This window comes from Parasteatoda tepidariorum, chromosome 6 (assembly GCF_982258835.1).
Source record: "Parasteatoda tepidariorum strain Cologne lab strain chromosome 6, Ptep-v5.0, whole genome shotgun sequence".
NCBI lineage: Eukaryota > Metazoa > Arthropoda > Arachnida > Araneae > Theridiidae > Parasteatoda > Parasteatoda tepidariorum.
In genome coordinates this window covers 41712974-41738322 of record NC_141760.1, presented here as the reverse complement: position 1 = coordinate 41738322, position 25349 = coordinate 41712974, and the positions used below count along the sequence as shown (strand labels likewise).

At 33.1% G+C, this 25349-nt stretch overlaps 1 protein-coding gene across 14 annotated transcripts in view; it reads left to right on the top strand.

Annotated features, from left to right (window-relative positions):
* Positions 1 to 24995, top strand: part of LOC122270163 (uncharacterized) — a 39617-nt gene extending 14622 nt beyond the window's left edge. The window contains exons 1-5 of one of the 14 annotated variants that reach the window (XM_087165729.1): positions 5909 to 6131; positions 7264 to 7342; positions 13237 to 13335; positions 17722 to 17789; positions 21699 to 24995. In XM_087165729.1, the coding sequence (XP_087021855.1) occupies positions 21918 to 24824 (2907 nt within the window). In that variant the 5' untranslated portion in view covers positions 5909 to 6131; positions 7264 to 7342; positions 13237 to 13335; positions 17722 to 17789; positions 21699 to 21917 and the 3' untranslated portion in view covers positions 24825 to 24995. Of the gene's footprint in view, positions 1 to 5908; positions 6132 to 7263; positions 7343 to 13236; positions 13336 to 17721; positions 17790 to 21372; positions 21595 to 21698 lie in introns of those variants that run through there. The other 13 variants (XR_015434592.1, XM_087165730.1, XM_087165727.1 and 10 more) reach the window with 13 other exon arrangements.
* The last annotated feature ends 354 nt before the right edge of the window (positions 24996 to 25349 follow it).

Here is a 25349-nt window from a genome sequence, read left to right as displayed (position 1 = left end):
CTGATTAATTAACGTATTTTACTTTAGACCTTAAAACTGCTAACATAAAAGTCCTAGAACGCAATAATCCGATTGATCATAAGTCATTCATGGAGTTCACTTTTTTATTTTGCGTTCTGTACATTTCAAATGTTAATGTCCAGAAAGATTGGGTATGCATTGTGCTACGTAGACACAAGTGATAAATGTACAAATCAGGTACCAAAATTGGCATATTAGAGAGCTTTTGCGTTACGTTACGTTAACGGAAGCTCGTAAAACTAGTTCAAGATAGTTAAAATGAATCTTTAGAACGCTCAAGCCTGCCAGTGGGGATAGGGCGTGGTTATTCACAGGGTTGGGGTTTTAGACGTCCTAAACTGGTTTTGGACAGGACACGTGGGTTTTACTGTCTTAAACTGGGTAAAACTGTCCTAAACTGGGTAAAACTGTCTTAAAGTGTCCAAAAACTTTAACTTTGGTAAAAGGTAAAAATTCTATAGGTGTAACCATTGTACACATAATAATTACATGTATCAATAAATATTTGATATTTTTTATACAATTTACAATAACTTATTAAAAGAATATAATAAAATAGGAAAAGGTTTATAATTTTTGAAGCACCACAATTCATTGAACAACAAAAGTGAATACCTAATCCTTTAAATATAAATATGCTTTTAATAATGATAAATAATATTTTTGCATAAGGATAAATATGGCAATATTAAAATATAATAATGTTTCTTTAAAAAAATACTAAATTTGTTCAAAAATTAGCCTTTTATTTTTCATAATATTTTTTAAAATTTTTTTTAATAATTTCTACATTACAGGATGATAAAAAAGACATCTATTTTTAAAAAAATTGTTTTTAAATATAAATATATTAGTTTAAATTGAAAATACAAAATAACTGAAAAATGTATTAACAGTTTTGAAGAGTATAACATCAGTTTCAGTTACTGACACTGGTGATGTATCACCACTATGCTAAAAGAATTGAACATGAATGAAATAAAAGTATTCTTGAATAGTACCATAGATAAATAAACCTGTTTATGACGAACCAAGCACTTAGTCCCGAATATTTTAACCTGTATGGCAAGGCCAAACTTCAATTATGTACTATAGAATGAGAGGACCATTGAACTTGATTACTGATTAATCTTTCTTTGTTTAAATTGAAGAGTCAAACAATATTAATAAAACATAGTACTTCTAAAAACAAATATTCTCTAGTATATTTAATTATCAATATGTTATTAGTTCTTGTCATTATCAATATGTTATTAGTATTTAATTATCAATATGTTATTAGACAATATCTAATAATTCAGACAAAATTGTGACATAATTTGAGTAAAAGGGTTTTGGACAGGACGGTTTAAACCGTGGATTAATCCATTCTGTCCTAACCCTTGCCAACCCTGGTTATTCATAATATGATTCGAAACATTTTGTAAAAAGTGGAATGGCAACAACTAAGTGAGCGGGTAGAAAACAACTGTTGGGTGGTCAGTTACAGGATGAGTATCTTAACTTATGATTGCAACGTTTACCATCACAGATTTATCTATTTCGTCCGAAAAATTAAATAATTTGGCTGAGATCCCTAACAAAGTCGCGGATGTTGCGTTATCGGTTGCGATGTATGGCGCTACAGCTGCCTCTGTTGCCACTGCGCAATCCAGGATATAGCTAAGCAAAATGCAGAATTATAGCTGCAAGTGGCTCACTTGTCACGCTTCCGTACTAAGCAACCTTTTACATGTAGGCAATCGTCACGCTCGGGAAACAAAAAAAAACAGCACCAAATAAATTTTTGTTTCTATCATGTGCGTTTTCGGAATAATGCACATAAATATGTTCCACCTTGTGAATATTTACAACCGCATAACACTCGCGATAGGCCTAACTATTCAAATAATCAGGAAAACTAGAATCCATGACTACAGTCACGACTTGTGGTCATGAAGATTCATTTTTTTAAAAATTGACGCTTATTTGTATGTAACAAGAAATCTCGTTACTTTATTGATTCCGGTGTAACATTAGTATTATTCCTAAACCAAATATTCTCACTAAGCCCATCAAACTTGAACTTTTCGCCTCTAATGATTCAAAGATAAAAACCTATGGGCAAAAACTTCTTGATGTAAATTTAAGACTATCTTTCCTATGGAATTTTGTCACCCCAGACGTAAGCGCCGCAATCATTGGTTTTTGATTTTCTCAATCATTTCGGATTAATCACCGATATTAAAAATAAACGTCTTATAGATCCCGATGCAAAATTGTCAACAAAAGGTGAAAGTTTTGCAAAACAAGATTTACAAATTAAAACTTAGTCCGATACCCTGATTTCAGAAAATATATTTTAAGTGAATTTCCTGATATAACGAGATTTAAGACGTGATCTTCGGGCATTCAGTTAAAAAATAAAGCACAATACAATTCATCATATTCAAACTACTGGTCATCCAGTACATGCTCGCCGCCGTAACTTAAATCAAGAGCAGGAAACGGCTGCCAAAGAAAAATTCCAAAACATTCTTGATCAGGGCATTATTGTGCCTTTCAAATCAAATTTGAGTTCTCGTCGCACTCTGACAAAAAAGACACGAATCCTTGACGTCAAAAGGTTGATTATCACGTTCTTCATAAGCAAGCAAACCCCGATCGTTATTCCATTCCGCATATAACAAGTTTTATACAAGTCAAGACCATTTTTACAAAACTTCATATCCAAAGATCCTATCATCACAATCCCATTCACCCGGAAAACATAAACCGACAATAATTAAAAATTTCGGATTGTACGAATTTGTTTTTGTGCCTCTCGGCTTATGTAATGCTGCTCAAACTTGGATGTGTTTTATGCATGTTTGTATAAAACATGATATGTTTTATACAAACTTGGATGTGTTTTATACATTTATACATGTGTTTTATACATGAATAACAACACACGCTTATGGCATCGCGTTCATATTCTTTTAATTATTTGTGTATTATTCTTAAATAAATATGTTATATAGAGTTATTAATAACTATGCTATAACCACAAGGGTATAACACTGACGGTTTTGAATTCCATCATAACTCTAGACTTATCTTGGCGATGTCCTTCTCTAACTTGTGCTCTCTGTTGTTTAAATTGAAGGTCATGGTAGCCCAGTAGTTCGATAATCTGACTCGGATCCGGAGGAACCGGTGGTTCGATTCTCGACTCCGTTGAGACCCAACGAGTACACGTGATATGCGTGCTCTCAAAATCTGCGGAATCGACAGTCCTGTGGTTTGTTGCTGAGCAGTACAATAGGTATAAGTAGCTGGAGAAAATGTCCTTCACCTTCAAACCAATGTCTAAATTGAGTAATCGGCCTCACAAAATTGTGATGCCATGTCTTCGGATCATCCTCAGGGATATTTTCCAGACAGTCTCTAATAGCCCATTGTGCAGCTCTAGTGCGACGTATTTTAGAGTACCTACCTGTTAAACATGACAATGAATTACATACGTTACTTTGTAAATGGCACACAAACCTGCATATGTATAACAATAAATATATCAATGTCAATAAACGGATCAATATTGCCTAGTTATGTAGCTCAAATATCAACGTTATCAGACGAGAAATAAATAAATAGAGATGCTAAAGTGATTTTCTCTTCCCGTTTTCAGGATGGGATTCACTATTCTTTATTGGAGATTTCCTACTGAGCTATTTCATTTGGTTATCTGATCAATTAATACATGTAGCTTTCGCTGTTGTTGTTAATTTACGTCGAAGTAGAGCTGCACAATGGGCTATTGGCGACGGTCTGGGAAACATCCCGGAGGATGATCCGAAGACATGCCATCACAATTTTGATCCTCTGCGGAGGGGATGCGGGCTCTCGTGCATCTGTAGCTACTTATGACATTATCTTAAAATGTTTACTTTGTAAACCCCCAAAATCAACCTTTCGATCACGACTTCACCTTGTTGGATTTTTCTTTACCTTGGTTAATGGCAAACTCTTCTTTTTTGACATTCTAAGTTAATAACCAAGCATTTTTTCCCTACTATATAAGCTATAAGCGCATTTATGACGCAAAAAGCTCTTAAATGGATCGTGTATCGTTTATTCACGAGGGGGCCTCCCTGACCGAGCGGTATCACCGGCCAAACGCTGTGCAAAGCGTGGAGGTAGCAGGTTCGATTCCCGTCGTAACCCTGGATGTATTCTTTGTGATGTCCTTCTCTGAATTATTCCATCTGTCCTACTTGACAGAGGCTTATAAGCCTAAATTGAGCACACAAGCCTGCAAATGTATGTACAATAAAGTAATTCGTCACGAGGATAAATTGAAATAAGTAGTGCGATTATTGATTAATGCGCTCCTTAAAACCGGAGTTCTATCCATAAACACAAATACACTGGTTATCATAAATTAAGGAAAAATCACAAAAATAGCGATAACTCTTTCAAAAGTAAGCCAAACCGTGCAAAATTTGCATATGTTGTCCACTAAGAGTAGCTGAGTAAAATTGCAATATGCAAATTAGTGGCGCTGCACTCGGCTTACGTCATCTGCCTGGAGCATAAAAGTCCAAGTTTGAGAGAAAGCACACAAATTTTACTGTGATTGCGACATTGAAAATCTGAGATAGCCAATTCGTAATAATGACCTCTAGGCATCATTTGCCTGAAGAACTACGATGGAGAGCCATCGGGAGACTAGAGGCAGGGCAGAGTCAATCAGAAGTGGCCAGATGGCTAAATGTGAGTCCATCTGTGGTTCATAGACTTTGGAGGCAATTTCAAACCACAGATTCGGCATCTAGGAGGTTCAGTCAAGGACGGCCAACTGTTACGACCAGTGCCGATGACCGATATTTGACATTAAGTGCACGCAGGAATAGAACCGCTACTCCGACACATCTTAGATCCTCTCTTGCTGCAGCCACCGGAAGGTTGGTGTCAACGTCAACTGTGCGCAGAAGGCTCCACGAAGGTGGTCTGTATGCGAGACGACCAGCCATTTGCGTGCCGCTCACATCACGCCATAGGAGAGACCGTTTGCAGTGGGCCCGACAACATGTCCACTGGACGTCAGATCAATGGAGGCCTGTTCTCTTTACGGATGAGTCCAGGTTTAGTCTAGAAAGTGACAGTAGACGTTATTTGATATGGAGAGAACCTGGGACCCGTTATCATCCATCAAACATCCGTGAAAGAGATGCATACGGAAGAGGCAGTGTCTGTGTTTGGGGAGGCATATCCTTAGGAGGGCGCACATACCTCCATGTCTTTCCAAGGGGAACCGTGAATGCTCAGGTTTATCGAGACAACATCCTTGATGCTTATGTGCGCCCATATGCCGGGGCAATTGGTGATTGCTTCCTGTTACAGGACGATAATGCAAGACCACACAGAGCTCGCATTGTTGATGATTATCTTCAACAGGAAACAATTACTCGCATGGAGTGGCCAGCTCGATCCCCGGACTTGAATCCTATCGAGCACGTTTGGGATGCTCTAGGGAGGCGTGTATCTGCCATCAATCCGCCCCCTCAGACCCTTGCCACGCTTGCAACTGCTTTACAAGAGCAATGGCTCTCACTTCCTATTGAACTGATAGACCGCATAATTGAAAGCATCACACATCGCTGTTTGTGCTGTATTGCTTCTAGAGGCAATCATATTCCATATTAAAGGTACTTTTTCTATTGCAAACCGATACTTCCAATTTGTTTATTTTATACATGTGCTAATTTCTATACTACTATTAATGTCTGATAATTTCTTTTTATGTTGTTTAATACCTTACTATGTGTTGTATATTGTGGGTAAGTTTCATAAAATTCCATGTGTAATTTCTTGAGTTATCGCGATTTTTGTGAATTTTCCTTAATTTATGATAACCAGTGTAATAACTTTTTACGAACGAGAGAGAGTTTAAACTGTTGGTGCACACATTGAATTTATTTTTCGAAAAAAATTTTCTTAAGGAATTTTGTTTTCGCGTTGACTTGAGTAATGTTTCATTTTTAGCATGTCTTTGTTTGTTCCGCGAAATCTAACGTTCAAGCCACTAAAGATCTTCGCAATGTACGCTTCTGAAATTTCGTTCTCCCTTGTATATTTATTTAGCTGAGGTAAGTTTACGGTATTGAAGTTTAAAATTATTTTTAATTTGAACGAATTTCATGTATAAAATTATCTTTTTATTAAATAATTTTCTTAGAATATGTTTTGAAAACTTTAAATTTATCGCGTAATTTTACTTAGTTATTTAAACAATTTTAAATGTTCGACAATTACTATAGAAATATAACTTTAATGTAAACTTTAGTAATCCAAAATTATTATTTAATACAACAAATTTTATTTATATGCTTTGCATTGACTGTTGGATGTTTGTAATCGGGTATTTTGAATGCTGAAACTGCAAATGGAAAATAAGAAAAATAGTTTGTGTTAAATACTGTAAAGAAGGTAATATTCTTCAAACGTTAGGAAATACCAAGTATAGTCTTAATTTATATTACTTAAATAAATTGCCTCTGATAAGCATAAGAAAAAGATCTTCTCAAATTTAGATCAAAATTAAAGTGTAAGCATTTGTGTTTATCAAATTCTTTTTTAACATTGACTTTGCTTGAAATATAAATATGGTTGTCCAATTTAGTGTTGAAATTAGTTTTCAAAAATATTTCTTTAATAAAGCATTATAATGGTTAAAAATTTATTTGCATTCGCATTTACACATATGTATTAACTATCAATTGAAACTTCGAGAATCAACATTGTATTACATGGCTAGGCTAACAATCATCTATCAAAAGTAAGATCAGGAGAAATTGTAGTTAACATATCTTATATACTAGTGAGTGGGAATTGAATAATTGTAGTGGCTTTTCATGCTACAGTATTTCAAAATATTTGATGCTTATTTTTCTACATTTCAATGGAACCAATAAGGATTATTATGACAGTTTAAATAAGCCAAGCCCGTCAAGTATAAATTCTCTTAAGTGTAACATTCTATATACAAAGCCATGTAGAACTTAAACTAATTAATTAATCGAAATTATCAGGTACTCAAAGCAAAAATGTATCACGATTACAATAAAATACAAAGCAAATAAAGCAAAGTTAAGTAAAAGAAGTAAAAGATAAGGAGTTCTATTTCAACAAATTTGATGTGTGATTCAGCGCTCTATTTAATTAACATCACGTAAATTAACATTCTAACTTATGTGGAGAAACTTAGTTTAACTTTTACAGGCCATTTTGCTTATAGACGATTAGCGTGCGCTGACGTCATAGGTGATGTGTGGGCATCCGTGATCTTCTTGAAGTGCAAGTATGCAATCCTTTTTTTTTCTTCCAAATATGTAAAAGACAACACACAATCGTCCAGCTTATAAGTTCAAAATCAAAAACTGAATTTTTAGAATGTTCTTTAATAATCAGTTATTTGATAAAGTATTTTTCTATTCAGTATGTCTTGTGAGTCAAGGATTAAGCTTAGAAGCCACTTAATGACTACTGCATCTGATTAGTATTTGAACCATGTGTTTGTTTTGTTTATTGTTATGCAATGGGATACCTGCAAGTGACGTTATGTGGGTATCTCAATCCTGATTGGTTGTTGAAACGTGGCATTTAAATTAGCGCCTATTCTTTCCTTTCTATTTCGAAGAAGCCAAGCCGTTCAAGTATCAATTCTATTAAGTGAGACATTCTATGTTCTTTCGCATATACTTCAATACTTTCAGTACATATTTTTTACTTTGCACAAAGATAGACTCGAAGTTATGTAGAGCATAAACTATGCATCGAAGTTGCCAGGTACAAAAAAACAAAATTTTATCACTGTTACAATAAAATATACAAGCAAATAAATCTAAGTTAAGTGAAATACATAGACTAGAAACAATTATATTTAAGCAATTTCGATGTGTGACAAGGAGCTGTATTTTATTAACTTCAAGTTAATTAACATTCTAACTTATGGGGAGAAACTTAGCTCAACTTTAACACGTCATTCAGCTTATAAACGATCAGCTGGCGCTGACGTTTTAGATGACATTGTGGGTATCTGTGATCTTCTTGAAGTGCATTAATCTAATTATAGCGAATTTCTAGAAAACTAAACAATTTAAAATCAACGGTCAATAGAAGTTGAAAAACTAAATTGTGTACTAAAAAGCAAAAATAATGGGGAAAAAATTCTTTTTTCGTGGTTAGTTTTTAACATCTTGATTCGGCTTCAACTTCGGCATCATTCTCGGAGATTTTATTAAGATGTGCTTGTTTTGCTGAACATAGTAGACTAAATACCTGAGAATTAAAAAATTCAATTCCTTTTAGCTTCAGTAGTTACTCCAATAAGTGCTTTTCAGCTTTGTGCATCATATAGCAAAGCAAATATTATTGATTATCTATTTTTACTAGTTGAATACCAGTTATTCACAGGGAATAAAAATAGTAAATAATCAATTGCCAATGACGTAACAAACAAAATACTGTAAGGGAAGGTTTTCTATCTTCCTACTATGTGCGATTTTGGATAAATAAAAACGAAGTAAATTGGAGACATCACAACATTTAATATACACAGTTATTTACAAGTTAATATAAAATATGTAAATCCATTAATACTTTTACATCCCAATGTCTGGAACGTCAATATAGTAATTATTATTATTGAGTTGTCTTAGCAACGTTGTTTTTATTTTTCATAAAACTAAATATAAATGCTTGTTATGTTATTGCTCTTGCGCACCACAGCACTCCCCCCCTAGTGAGGTACTCGAACGATGAAAAACCTCATGTGTAACGTGCTGGAATGCGCACTGTACGTCCAGATCTAGTCACTCGGGGTGGAATAACAAGCTTCACTCTTTTGTTTCCATTGCCTTGCTTTGTAGCAGCTTTAGAAATTGTAGACGATGAAATAGGCCCAAAATTCTTTTCAACCAGTAAAGGTGTTTCTGAAGTCTTTTCAGATTCTGTAGAATTGTCCGAAAAATAGGGCTTTATTCTATCTATAGATACATTAACTTCTTTTTGCTTCATTTTAACAGTGAAAATTTTATCGGTTCTCTTTAAAACTTTATATGGTCCATGATATGGTTGTTGCAAACTATGACGAACACTGTCAGTACGGACAAACACGTGTGAGCAAGTTTTTAAATCTTTGAATATAAATGGTTTCTGCTTCGAGTGATGACGAAATGGGACGGGTTTTAATTTTTCCATGGTGCTTCTTAAGTTCTGAATGAATTCTGATTGCGCTTCAATGTTTGAATTTTCAAAAAAGTCATATGGTAGTTTTATATTTTCACCATACAAGAGTTCTGCTGGGGTGGCTTGACAGTCATCTCGCAAGGTTGTGCGTAAACCAAGTAGAATAATCGGAAGTGACTTTGTCCAGCTTGGATTTTCATGACACATTATGCTTGCTTTCAAAGTACGATGCCAACGTTCTACACAGCCATTAGCTTGTGGGTGATATGCAGTAGTTCTATTTCTTTTAAAACCAAGTAATTTCGAAAGTTCTTGGAACAATTGAGACTCAAATTGCGCACCCTGATCAGTTGTAATTACGCTTGGAATGCCGTAGCGAGCGATCCAATTTTTCAATAAAGCATCAGAAACTGTCTCTGCTCGAATATCAGGTAGAGGAATGGCTTCTGCCCATCGCGTGTAGCGATCAATTATCGTAAGGCAATAACGAAATCCTTCTGATGATGGCAAAGGTCCAATCAGGTCTAGATTAATGTCTTGAAATCGTTGACCAACTATAGGATATTCTTGTAATGGAGAATGATTATGTTTAGAAATTTTGGATTTCTGGCATTTCAAACAACTCTTGGTCCAATCACGAATGTCTTTGTTTATTGATGGCCAAATAAATTTTGATGTAACTAATCGAACAGTCGCTTTAATTCCAGGATGTGAGAGATTGTGCACACTTTTGAATACTTGTCTTCTAAAGTTAATTGGAATAAATGGTCTTTTAATTTTTGTGGTTGTATCGCAATATAATGAATGATTAGAGCCAAAAATAGGAACTAGCTCAAATTTCAAAGAAGAGTTTTGAGACGTCATTAAATCTTTTAACTCATCGTCGATTTCTTGAGCTTTGGCTAGGGATTCAAAGTCAATTTCGGAAGTAATTCTTATTTCTTCCAATCTTGAAAGAGCGTCAGCAACCATGTTATCTTTTCCAGAAATGTGTTGAATTTCTAATGTGAATTGGCTAATGTACTCCAAATGTCTTTGTTGTCGGGGTGATGCTTTCTCCAAGTTTTGTCGGAAAGCGTATACCAGCGGCTTGTGATCAGTGAATAACGTAAATTCTCGACCCTCCAACAAATATCGGAAATGCTTAATAGACGAATATGCAGCTAGCAGTTCACGATCATAGGTGCTGTAATTCTTTTGTGTAGGTGTCAGTCGAACAGAAAAGAAACCTAGCGGTTGCCAATCATTATTGACGAGTTGTTGCACCACTCCACCTATCGCTATATTGGAAGCGTCTACCATAAGGGCAAGTTTAGCAGATGGCCCTGGGTGAGACAAATTTGCTGCAGATTTTAGCAATTCTTTGGATTTCGTAAAAGCATTTGAAGCTTCGTCTGACCATTCGATAGTTCGATTATCATTCTTTTTGCTATTTTTTAAATAATCATATAAGCATGCTTGGTGTTGAGCCGCTTGAGGAATAAATCTTCTGTAGAAATTTATAATTCCCAAAAATCTTCTAAGTTGTTTGACTGTTTTGGGTTTATTGAAATCTTCAATGACTTTGACTTTTTCTTCTGTTGGACGAATTCCTTTTAGAGAAACATTGTGGCCAACAAAATTCACCTCAGGCTTAGCGAAGTTGCATTTACTGAGATTCAATGTTAATCCAAATTGTTGCAATCTTTCAAAAACTATTCTGAGATGTTGTAGATGTTCCTCTTTAGAGCGCGATGCAATTAATATGTCATCCAGATAGACGAAACAGAATTCTAGACCACGTAGAACGGCGTGCATAAATCTCTGGAATGTCTGCGCTGCGTTACGAAGTCCAAAAGTCATCAAAGGAAATTCGAACAGTCCGAATGGTGTACTAATAGCTGTTTTTTCTATATCTGCTGGTTCCATGGGAATTTGATGATAAGCTCGATGAAGATCCAATGTGGAATATATAGTACAACCTTCTAATTGGTGTGTAAAATCATGCAGATGTGGTATAGGATATCTATCCGGTAATGTGGCTGCATTTAAAGCACGATAGTCTCCGCACGGTCTCCATTCGCCATTTTTTTTCTTGACCAGATGTAATGGACTAGACCAAGGGCTGCTTGATGGTCGGCATATGCCACGCTCAAGCATGTAGTCAAATTCTGCTTTGGCGATTTTTAGTTTCTCTGGAGCCAATCTACGCACTCTAGATGTTATGGGTGGGCCTTTTGTAACAATAGCATGAGTGACATTATGGTTTAAGTTAACTTTATTCAGTTCTATTTTTTCTGAAGATAAGTTTTTGAATTCTTGCAGTAGAGAATGAATATCTGGATCTAGATTATTACTATCGAGGGGTGTTAAAAATGAAGATGGTCCTTTGATTATTTTAGTTGAGACTGTCAATGATGTTAAAGGATCAAGCAAACGTTTTTGTTTAATGTCTACCAAAAGTCCATGTGCCTTAAGAAAATCTGCGCCAATTATTGGCTTTGAGACGTCTGCTACGATGAAATTCCATTTGAAACGTCTTCTCAAGCCTAAATCTAAACTGATAAGTTGCTTGCCGTAAGTTTTGATTGAACTTGAATTTGCAGCATAAAGTTTAAAATCAGATGGGAACAGTTTATTGGGTTTTGGCGGTGGAATTACGGACACGTCAGCCCCAGTGTCAATAAGATAGTGCCTTTTGCTTGACTTGTCAAAAAGAAAGAGGCGGCAATTTGGATGGCCGTAGTCGTTGGCCTCTTCAATCGACTGGCCCGTTAGTTTTCCGAAGTATTTGTTGGTTTTTGAAATTGGCAAGGTTTAACACAGCGATGTGCCTTGTTTCCAAATTTAAAATGGTACCAACATAACTTATAACGAGAAGATTGGGATCTCGAACGGCTACGGTCTCGAGCTGTTACAGATTTATCTTGAGGTCTACTCCTTGTGATGAATGTATTAAATTTCTTAGTTAATTCTGCAATACTACTCTCCAATGAATTAAACTTTTCGTTACGAACGTTATTATGCTTAAAAGTTTTACTGGATACTTTATCAACTGTACATAACTCTGTTGAGTTAAATATACCAATAATTTTGTCTGCCATCTCTGCCATCTTATCCAAAGAATCAGAGCTAATAGATAATATAGCTTGAACCTGTTGTGGTAGCCTCTGTAGCCAAAGTGATTTTAACAATTCCTCAGAAATGGAATTTTCAGCCAAACCTTTCATTTGTCGCAACAAGTCAGATGGACGCTTATCGCCAAGATTAAGTGTAGTCAACACCTTTTTTAATCTGGCTTCTTCAGAATCTGTCAATCTACTTAACAATGCATTTTTTAAGGCGTCGTATTTTCCATTCATTGGCGGGTTTAGCAAAATATCCTCTACGAAATCTAAGACATTTTTGTCTAATGAGGCAACGACAATGTTATACTTAGTTAAATCACGAGTAATATTGCCGTTAGCAAACTGTGCTTCAAGTTGTAAGAACCATAACTTAGGTTTATGTCGCCAAAAAATTGGTGGTTTAACTGCCACTTTGTTTACTTCTAAATTCACATTATCTTGAGTTGATGAATTTAAATTATCGTTTGTGCCTTCCTCCATGTTTAATATAAAGATAATTATAAAATAATGGTAATGCACAAACCTTTCTTTTATCCAAATAAAATCTTCGCACTGTTAAACTAATCACGTCCTGAGGTCACCAGTTGTAAGGGAAGGTTTTCTATCTTCCTACTATGTGCGATTTTGGATAAATAAAAACGAAGTAAATTGGAGACATCACAACATTTAATATACACAGTTATTTACAAGTTAATATAAAATATGTAAATCCATTAATACTTTTACATCCCAATGTCTGGAACGTCAATATAGTAATTATTATTATTGAGTTGTCTTAGCAACGTTGTTTTTATTTTTCATAAAACTAAATATAAATGCTTGTTATGTTATTGCTCTTGCGCACCACAATACCACTATTGCCAAAGCTAAAATAATTCCATATTATATTTATTTCTAGCTGAATACTCGTTTCTCGTAAGGAGTGAAAAAAAATCACTGCATCAAAATCATACCCAAAACTGAAAGACAAATACTGAAACAATTAGTAAAGCTAAAGGTATCTTTTTATCTATTATCTTTTTATCTAATTTAAGTATCTTTTGTATTTATTATGCGTTGGCCTTCCCTGTAACTTTGCGTTATTAGATTCAGCAAAACACATTTTAAGTATTTCATCCCATAAAAATAAAGATCCTCTTTATTCAAATCTGGGGCAATGTTGTGGCTCGAGGTCAACTCGTGACGTTTTAAATTTACCGCATTCAAGAAATTATCTGCAATGATAGCTTCTGGAGATCTTAATAAAATTTTTTCCACAGTATCTGTAATAAAAATGCACAGCATTGGTGCAGTTTTAATTGACACCAAATTTATTTTTAAAATACTTTGTACCTATATAAATATATTTAGTGCCGATTAAAAATACATCCATTACAATAACACCGGTAGGTCATTGTTACGAAAAATAATCATCTTTGGCGTCAAAAACACCTTGGAAATTTTTTTACGTTTCTGTTTTTCATTTGATTCTCCGGGATTTAAACCTAAAGGTCTGGTTTCTTAGGACAAGCGCCTTATCTGGGCGTCAGCGGGACGTCAACGTCACGCTGACGCCAACAAAATACTGGTTTGTTAGCTCAAGGCCTGGTTTCTTAGAACTAGCGCCTTATCTGGGCGTCAGCGGAAAGTTGACGTAGATCTGACGCCAAAAAAATACTTTTTTGTTAGCTCAGCGTGAGCAGTCTGTCCAACGCAGACATTATCTCTCATTGCGCATGCGTAATAACGTAAACAAATATTTATTTTGAATTCGTATTGATTTTGTTATTGTCGATCAGTGTTTTAGAGAACAAATAATGACTTTGTCCAAGAAAAAACCCATTATAGCTGAGCTAAATGAAGAGTGCTATGTTTAATGAAGAAGCTATGTTTAATGTCAAAATCAAAATCTTGGCTGATTTCAATGTGCTGTTGGATGTTGTCCGCCATTGCTTCTGTGGTTAACGTCACGTTGTAATCCAACTGCAGTTGAGTTGGACGGCAATTGTAGTTCAAGATGAGCGTTCGATGACGTATACTATCAAACTCACAAATGGACCAATCAGAGGTTAGCGCTGATTTCCAGCTGACGGCGTCCTGTCCTAAGAAACCAGGCCTTAAGGAGTAGAAAAAAAACTCCAGTACTATAAGTCACATTAAATGCCTATACTCGCGAATTTTGCATCTGTTAAGGCAGCAACTATTAACAATACTAGTAAAACAAATGAGCAAAATTATCAATGGTGTCAATATGTTCATATAGTGTCATCAGAGATTTTCTACAATACTTAGAAGAGTTTCATCTCCATTAACTCGGGTCTTTAGAATATAATTTATTAATTTTTTTATTTCAATTAACTATTTAGTTTAGTTTTAGTTTTAAAAGCGCAACCAGAAACTAACTAAACAAATTTCTGAACTATTAATTCGTTGACATAGCTCTACCATACTTTCCGCGTTGATCCATTAGATTAAATGACATAACGAATAAAAAGAATTAAATATTGAAAACCGTGCAATAAACTATTTTTGGGGAAAATCTTGCTGAGATCTTTCGAGCATCTTATGTTTTAAACAGTTGATAAAACTTGTGAAGTTTAATTTATTGATGTGTCTAATGCTAAACTCATTTGAGAAATTCATTTTTCAAACATTCCTCTTAAACAAACTAACTGAATTTTTAGCATGAGGGGTTTACGATGTTCAATTTTACCTGTTCAATTTTTAGAATCTTAGTATAAACTATTCTGGAGTTTTAAGAGGTAAACTCAAACTTTACTTATTCAACTTTTCTTCGGCGTTTACTAACTAACTAGGAGGCTCCGCCCCCTGCTCGCTCACGCTCGCCAACCCCCGAGAATTGCTACGCAATCCTATGTGGTTCACGCCGTGAACCATGACTCGCTGCGCTCGCTCGCCAATGAACACAATGTTCTAGCACAAAGACATAAGATATTATCATCAAAGACATAGTATTTTATCATCAAAGACATAGTATTTTATCATCAAAGACATAGTATTGCACTTATGTAGAAGAATTCTACCAATGTTCTTATTGGCTTTTAAAAAAAGTATATTAGATATTTAGATTGTACATGGTGAAAAAATCAAAACATTAGCTAAATAAGAAACATATTAGCAAAATAAATCATCAAATATTGCTTCACTAATATTCTGCATTTTAAAGCGTGAAAATTCAATGCATAAACAAACGCGAAATATAAAAAAATTCAATGCATTCAATACAGCACTTAAACGTCTTTTAGACGTTTAGGTAGCTCCCAGTAGAAAAATATCAATTCAACAGCGGCCTTTTAAAGCATTCTCACTTCAATTAATTAATTAATTCCTAATTGAGTTTAAATTAAATATTGTCATGTTTTTGCATGAATCTGAATTGAGCAACCTGATAATGCTCACTCTGGTTATTGTTATCTGGTTGCTCACTACGTGCTCTTGCGTGCCGAATCCAATCAATTAAAAATGAAAACTGTTGCCAGCGCGAGAAAAGAAATATCATCGGTTTTATTGATACATACATACATACGTACGTATTAGCGTTTTATATAATATAGATAGATAGATTTTGTCTGTCCTTCAGTTGAAACGCTGTCTTGAATCTCCAAAACAATTTGAGCCTAAGACCAGAAATTTGGAAATCGATCACAAAGAGCAATATTGGTCCTCGATCCTATAACTCGTTTAACAATTTCAGTCAGTAGGTTCATAAAAAATGTTTGAAAAGTGGATTCTTAGTGCTGGTTTTGCATTAGCCATTGTTATAAATTAAACTATATACAATGCTTTATTGAATCCCAAGAAATTGAAGCGGTTGTACCATACTTGATAAAAAAAAAAAAAAACTTCATTCGCTTCAAAAATATACGAAGTGAAAAGAACAGTTGACAAGTTTTAAGCACTCAAAAATAGACACCAATTATCAAGATTTGTCAGACGTGAATAAGAAAAAAAAAATTTATTTTTGAAATCACCTTTGTTCCTGCCCATTCACTTCTGATAAGTCTTGATAATGGGCGCCAATTTTTGAACGCTTGAAACTTCTCTACTGTTATTTTCATTTCGTATAATTTTGAAGCAAATGAAGTTTTTTAATTAGGTATAGACAGTACTGTTTATGAGTTTATTGCACTCTCTTTAGTTTTTAAATATTTTTTTTAAAACCCCATGATCAACGTAGATAGCCTAGCTACTTCATTGAATTAGTATCCCTAAAAATGTCTGCGGACACATTTTTTATTCATAGTTCTAACTTTCGAACATTTTTTTTATAAAATTAAAAAACGGTAGTTCACCGCATACTGCAAAAGAAATACAATCCAGCTTCAATTTTAGTAGTTTAAGAAGCATACTTTATCACAAATATGGAATTTTTGCTGTTACACATCTGCCAACTTGTAATCTTCCCGAAAATGATTTTTCCAAAATATAAGATTACATTTGAATTACAATTGTGGGCAGAAATGTTTTGTTCATTTTACCCAAAACTAAATACACCATCGTTGGATTACCATTTCTCTCATAAATATGTTTAATTTATTCATAAACGTATTGCTTACGCAAATCATTTTAAATTTAAATCATTAATTAAAAACATGCAATCAGATAAATTTTGCTACGACTTTAAATAAAATATCAAGAAAACTTCTTAAAAGTTGGCAGCTTTATGATAACCGGAAAACTATAAAAAAGCGAGTGCTCAGTAATCTTTGTGTCACTAAGTGTACAGTGCACAAAATAAAAAAGATGTGACAATGAATAACTTTCGTTCTAATGATTGGATTTTTGCGTACTAAGTGTCAATCTTAATGGTTTCTGGGGTGACAACATAGATGCTAATTAATTAGTGATAGCTGTTAAATAAGTTGTGAGATAACACAAAATGCACGTTCTCTGAATAAACATTTTTTTTTTTTTGACGTGTTTAGGATTTTTGACTCTCTAACTTGAGGGTAGCCACAAACTGGAAATTTTAGTTGTAATGACAACAATTTTAAAAAAATAATTACATGAAGCGATTAATGCCTAAACTTGATAAACTTAAAGGAACTTGGCTTAAGACAAGCCTAGCGTAATTTTCATTCTCATGACTTTTCGTTATTTTGATTCGATATAATTTTCTTATTTTAATTATTGAATTTGATGCTTCTTTTTAAGTAGTCTGCTAATTTATATACAGTTTAGTAAAAAGATTTCAATAAAATATCATATTTAACCAGGTACCAACTTCCTACGATTTTTTTAAAAAAAATATATAAATTATTTGTCATATTTAAGTTTTAACGTAATAATAATAGTTGTCCTAACTTCCTAATTTTAAAATTATATTTTATATTTCCTCACAAAACTATTCAGTGATTTTCTTATATTTTTCTTTCTTTTTTAGAGCTACTGTGTAGATTTTTTTTCTCCAAAACTGTGATAATCTACTTTTTTTAACGTATTAAATAATTGGTGAGTTTTTTTAAGTCTCAGAGCTATTGTCAATTAGTTGCACAGAATCTAAGAACATTTTTTTAATTAAAATTACTGGGTGGAGAGCGTCTGACAGATAGTATCAAATAAGTGCTCCCTCTTCTCTAAGAATGAACAAACAAATTATTTATTAATAATTTCTATTATTTCTGCTTCTATTAATTATTTATGTTTCTTATTAGTTTGATTTATGAAAAGTAAATACATATTAGAGCAACTCAAAATGAGAATGAGCAAATTCGAATTGCAATTTTGTTTTGACGTTTAAAACTATGTGTTACATCATTAACTTTAAGAAAGCTGCTCTTTAAAGAAAAAAAAAATATTAAAAAATTATTTTTTAACTTTAGCACAATGCGAAAGATATTATTAAATAATAATTTGTTATGTGTAATATGCCCTATTTTGTTAAAGAGCTAAGAAATTGAAATTCGTAAAAAGTTTCCAAAGTCCTAATATTTTTCAGAATCATTATCTGATTTGAAATATGTATATTAAATACTCAATTTTGGACCTATTTTGATAAGAAAAAAACGCAGTGAGAGTTTTAACATTTTACAGGAACTATGAATAAAATTTTTTTTCCTGTATTTCGTAATAAAAGGATAAGAATGATATTGATCCAAGGATCCTTCTCAATAGTTTCGTTATTTCAAGAATTGAAATCTATTTAAACTATTATATATTTGAACTGTACATATTATTGCATGAAAATAAACGAGAATCAATTTAACTATTTAAGCTTATTCTATTAATTTGTTGATAGATTCTATTAATATGTTCAAGGAGAAGGATATGCGTTGGTGACCTCGTTTACTTATTATACTATAAAAATCATTATGTCAAAAATCATTATAAAAATCATAAAAATCATATACTATATTAAATCATATAGCTTGAATTACTTAGTTCAGGTAAATTATTTAATAATTTTAAGGAAATAAGGATGTAAAAACAAACTCTGTTGAAGCACGCCTAAAGTGTACCTTTAAATAAATCTAGAATAAACTATGGAATCAATAGCTAAAAAATTCATTTTCAATTTCGAGCAGAATGGAAATGGTAACTATTTAACTTAGATTTCTGGTGATAGGGGAAATTTCGTGACACACTCTACTTTTGAAATTTCAATTGTAAGTGGAATTTTTTTCACGTTTTTAAAGTGTTTTTAAGACTAGAACTAAAACTTGCATTGCATTGATTTTTTTTTTTGAAAGTCGTGACTAATTATTATTTTTTTACTCTAAGAGCCTGTGCCATTATCTTACGTAAAACTTATTTTAATATCGCGTGAAGTAATTTAATATAATGTAATGAATAATCTCAAGAAGCTGGAAGAAAAAGATAAAAACTTTATTGATTTTAAAAAACGATGACACTAAAAGCAGCTTTGTTTTTGAGAATCCAGAAATTAACGTCCCAATTCCTTCAGGCCTGGCGATTTTTGAGAATAGACTCTCATTTTTGAGCGCTTGAAACATAGACTTTTATTTCCATCTTCGTTTTTTTAAAGCCAGTAAAGTTTTCATCTTCAATTAAACTGTTTTACATTTGGATGATAATTATTATTTTTATAAGAATTTTATGTTCATGTTATGCTTTATCTTTAAAATAACAATTTCGAAATCAAATATTTACATTAATGAAGTGGGAAATTTTATCTTTTAAGTTTCGTTACCACCACTCCAGTATCTTAGACTTTATAAACTTTGTTTTAGAGAAGAGTATCGTATCAGAATACATATAGTAATGGTGAGAATCATAAAATAAGATTGTGAATTAAGGAGAGAAAAAAAAACAAGGAAATCATAATAGTGATCGTAATTAAGGAACAGGTTGAGCGATAATTTATGATGAATTTGCGAAAATAGGTTTAGCAATGTAATGTATAGCATGTTATTTGTAAATCCTCTTTATCCAAAGAAAGCCATGTAACCTAAATATTTGGACGCATGAAGCGATTTTCTTTAAAGAATGAATCGTACCATATACAGCATTATTATACTAATCCTACAATATGCAGCATGTTATTCTTAAACGCAATATCTTTCAATATTTATAAAATGCCACTTAACATTCATAAACTTCTTCAGTTATAAAAAAAAAAAAAGAATTATTATAAACTACAATAAAACCTTGTCATTATGCATTAGATTTACCAAGTCCTCTACTTTTTTTCCAGCACTTTTTTTTCCTTTCAATTTTCCTGTGTGCCTGAAACACTCGATAAAATTTCTAATAATGATTATCTCAAAAATTTTGTATGCAATTATGATAAGTTTGGTAAATTTGATTCTAGTATAAAAAATCATCGTATATGAAGTAGAATGAAAGTAAAAGTACAAATAATGTCCGCAAATTCATAAGGAATAAAAAAAATATGAAATTTGTATAGTTCAAAAAACATTTGATAAAGTAAAATGCTTAAAATTTTAAAACGGAAAAAATTGAGAAAGAATTTTTTCATGTTAATAATGTATTTCAAATAACCAACATTTCTACATAGACCCCCCGCTAATTCTCCTAAAATCTTCCATTACATAAATCAGAAATTTTTGAATTTTTTTCCTGAATAATACATTTTCACTCTTGAATTGTCAGTCATGGTGACTCTTTGAACAAACAGTCGAACCAGTGATCTGAAAGCTTTTACCCAGGTTTTGACTGCATGCTTGAACATCATTAACGATGACTCTAGAGTTTTCTTTAAAATTCACCCTGCTTTAATGCTGCTGTTTTATGCTAATGCTTTTGAGTTTTAGTTTTCACAACAAGATGGCTGTAGCTTCATTCTTCTCAAACCACGAAAACACCCGTTTCAGTGCTGTAGTCTCTATGGATCAAAATTTTTCACGAAAGGATTTAAAATTGAGTAAATAATTAAAAATCAGATTCTCGGTGCATCGTAAACTACATATGATGACCTTTAAGTAAATATTGATTAAAACTTGTCTTCAACTAACTTAACTAACTTGTCTTAACTAATTTTTAAACTGTCTTTATAGCTTTACAAAATCATACTTGCATCTCTATGGAAGAGAGTTATTCTCATTTACATTAGATACACAATCGCAATTTCCAGGATTTGGATAAATATGCTTATATGCTTCCAAAATAAAGCTGAGTCAGTCCAATCGTCCTTGATAGATGGAAATCGAAAATATGCGGCTTTCTTTAATCTTTCTTGACTTATAAAATTAAGTAGATTTCAGATACCTCCATGATTTTAGGATCTTGAATCTATGATCTAAATCCGCAGAAAAACAGTATCTTAATTTACAGAGAGTACGATTTTAGGTCTGATTTTGGATCTTAAAATATCATCTATTCAGCTTAATTACCATATTTTTGTGTGACGCTTAAACCATTAGAATAGCATTGTGAAAATTTGACAACAAAAGGAAAGGTTTCCAGTGTGCTCAGTTTTATTTGTTTATTTTCTTTTGAGTTTTATGCATACTGTTAAATAAGAACTAAACACATTTCAATATACTGCAGTGATACTCTTTTTAAAGAAGGTAAAAAATGTTCCTTTACTAATAGTTTTCCTTTTTTTTTACAGAAAATAAAAATTTGTTGGAAAAATATTTCTTGAAAATATGACCCGCATAATTACTAATTTAAAAAGGAGTATACCGAATAGGAAAAAAATGGCGCATTTCCATTAGTGTTGGCTCTGATTTTAGATATGATTACAATTTAAATCAAATTTGCATTTTACTGAAAGGAAAGGTTTCCAATGTGCTCTGTTTCATTTGTTTACTTTTTTTTAGTTTTATGCATACTGTTAAATAAGAACTAAACACATTTCGATATACTACAGTCATACTCTTTTTAAAGATGATAAAAAAATTTCCTTTACTAATAGTTTTTTCTTTTTTTTTACAGAAACAGAAAATTTGTTAAAAAATATTTCTTGAAAATATAACCCATGGCTTAATCACACCAACTTAAAAAGGAATATACCGAATAGAAAAAAAATGGCGCATTTCCATTAGTGATGGTTCTGTTTTTAGATATGTTGACAATTGAAATCAAATTTGCATACTATTACCGAATAATTTGCACAATATAACGAGTGAAAATTTTACCGACTTTTCTTTCAAAATGGAAAACAAACGTAAGTTCTGTGATGTTGTCATACAAGAAGCAATGTTTATCATTAAACACGGCATGCTTGATGAGTTTGAACGCCTGTTAGAAGAAGGCCTTGATACTAATGCAATCATAGTCGAAAATCGTTGCAGCAAGATGATACACATAGCATCTTATTTTGGCCGATGTGATATAATTGAATTGCTTATAACAAAAGGAGTTTGCGTTAGTGAAACTGATAAACAGGGGCGCAAACCCTTACACTACGCAGCAGAAAAAGGGCATTTAGAAATTGTAAAGATTTTAATCAGAAATGGGGCAAATGCGAGTGCTGGAGGAAATGGTATAGGATCGAAATACTGCCATTTTGCATTCAGATGTGGTCGCAGGAACATTCTAGAATTTTTTTTCAGTGAAGGTGGTGATGCGAATGAAACTGATGAAATTGGTTGGACATTGTTGCACTATGCAGCTGTGAACAATGATGTGGATATTGTGGAATATCTAGTTGATAATGGTGCTAATATCCATGCAGAGCAATTTTCTACAGGTATGAAACCTATGCATATTGCATCAATAAATGGATGTGAAAAAGTTGTAGAGTATTTTTTAGTTAAAGGAGTATGTGTTGACACGATTAATAAATTCGGTAACACCTCATTACATTTAGCTGCATCTGAGGGAAAGCTTGAAATAGTTGATGTACTTTTGAAACATAAAGCCAACATTCATGCTCTTAATAAAAATGGTAATCAAGCAATTCATTTGTCTTCCCTCTACGGACGAAGAGATGTACTAAATTTCCTTCTTCATAGTGGTTCTAATGTTCAAGATGTCGGTATACATTTCTATACGCCTCTACATTTTGCAGCATTTAGTGGGCATCTGGATGTAATTCACGATCTTATTGAAAACAGAGCTAATATATATGCCAAAAGCATATATGGTGAGTCTCCGATAATTTTGGCAATAAAATGGGGCAATGTTAATGTTGTAGAATATTTCCTCGACATTGGATTCAAAATAAATGACACAGATAATGATGGCTGGACTCCATTGCATTATGCTTCGCTATACGACCATATAGGAATCATTGAATTGTTGATTAATAATGGTGCTAACATGAACGGCAAAAGTAATAAAGGCCAAAAGCCTATTCATGTGGCGGCTGTGAATGGGCATACGCTAACAGTTGAGTATTATATCAATAAAGGATGTGATGTAAATGAATTAAATACGAACTGCCATTGGACGTGCTTGCACTATGCTTCTCATAAAGGTAATCTAGAAATGGTTCAGTATCTTTTTGATAAGCATGCCAATATTCAAGTTGAATCCAGTGATTATGAAAAAGCTATTCATGTCGCTGCGTTCGAAGGAAAAACTAAAATAATAGAATTTTTTATTTCTATTGGAATGAACATTGATGAGCACAGCAGTAAAAATTGGACACCACTTCATAGCGCTTCATTAGGGGGTAAATTAGAAACGATTGAATATTTAGTTCAAAAGAAGGCAAATATATACGCAAAGACTTATGAAAATTATGGCGTGCTGCATCTGGCTGCAACACATGGACACAAAAATGTAATAGAGTATTTTTTGAATCTAGGGCTTGATTTTAACAAACGGGATAAAAAAGGTTGGAAACCTCTACACCATGCTGCATGTGCAGGGGCCGTTGATATTGTCAAGCTCCTTGTCGAAAAAGGTGCTGATTATGTAGAAATGTTTGGGAGAGTTGCCAAACCTCTACACATTGCAGCTAAAAATGGTCACGTAGAAGTTATTAAAACTTTTATTGAACTTGGGCAAGATCCTAATTCATTAGGTCCAGATGGTCCAGATAATAATACTCCACTGCACATAGCTGCCAAAAAAGACACAATTAGCGCTATAAATTTTCTTGTGGAAGCGGGAGCTAATCCTCACATTACAAATTCAAACGGGGAAAAACCCATTCACATTGCTGCGCGTCATGGTAACAGGAAAGTTGTTGAGTTGTTTCTCAATATGGGTATTAGTGTAGATGAAAAGGATGAGGATGATTGGACGCCTATACATCACTCCATTACGAATCATCAGTTAGACCTTGTAAAGTATCTAGTGAATAGGGAAGCAAAACCGAATTTAGACATTAAGACTATAGAAAGTGAAACGCCATTGTATTTAGCTTACAAAAATAAGCGCACTGATATAATGATAATGCTATTAGAGGCAGGAGCAAATCCTGATATCAAAGACAATGACGGCCGTACATTTCTCTATTATTATATCTATGAATATGTTGAATGTTTAGTTTCGTATGATGATGATAGAAATCCACTCAATGCTGAAAGTATCTTGAGTAAAATAACTTGTTTTACTGATATCGATGATAAAGGAAATAAATCTGCTGTCCATCTGTCAGCTGAAGGTCTTTGGAATTTAGACTTTTTCAAACTCGTCTTAAGCCACCAAAAAGATGTCAATGTTATTGATGCAAATGGTGACACCCCTTTAAACTACTTAACTGAAGAAATGGCTCTTTCTCAAGGGGAAGATTGTATTTCTTTCATCAAACATCTTATTGATAGTGGTGCTTATTTCAAACCGAAAGATTGCCAAAGAATACTAGAAAATCATCAAGTAAGAGATATGCTTTTTACTGACGTAAAGTTGTGTTCTAAGTCAATAGTAAACAAGTTTAATAAAGTCGATTTACCAGTTTTGTATCGTTCACCAGTGCTTTCGTACCTACCTCCCATCGATAAAATGAAGTTAAATCGTCCTCAAATTCATAACATAGAAATAAGTTTAGAAAAGAAAATACTAAACAACGGTTATTGTGATATATCTACAATGCTACCACCATTGCTTGTTATTGCTTCAGTGGTTTCTCTTGCCAAGTATTATGGACAGTCTCACGAACTCAAATAATAACAGATCTCGCTATTCTTGGAAAAGCTATGTATTTTGCTCCTTGTTTTAATGCATTGATCTTAGAGTTTGTAAGTTTTCATTAATTCCTTGCAACACGCTATAAATCAGTTCGTTCAATTGTTTTGTAACTTGATTTTTGCTAACTAATAAATTATAAGGCATCCTGTTCCTCTAATTAAATGAAATTATTCTATAAATGAATATATTACAACAGTTGCTTACATTTGCGTAATACACTATTTGCGTTTTAAAGTTCCCGAGATTTAAGCTTAATTAATATGATTTAGTCTTAACGTCTTAATACAATACCATATGAAATTGGCAAACTTTTAAAATCAATTGGATGCAATATTTTTTTATTTTGTGACTTAGTGTATTCCTTTTAGGAAATATGATTCTAGTTATAAGACGTATTTGGCGAAAAAAAATAGTAGTTATAAATGTTGATCGCCAAAGCATCTAATGAAAGGCTTTCTGTAAGGTAGAGAGCAGGGCTCGAAAAACCGCCCGTCCGCCCGTCCT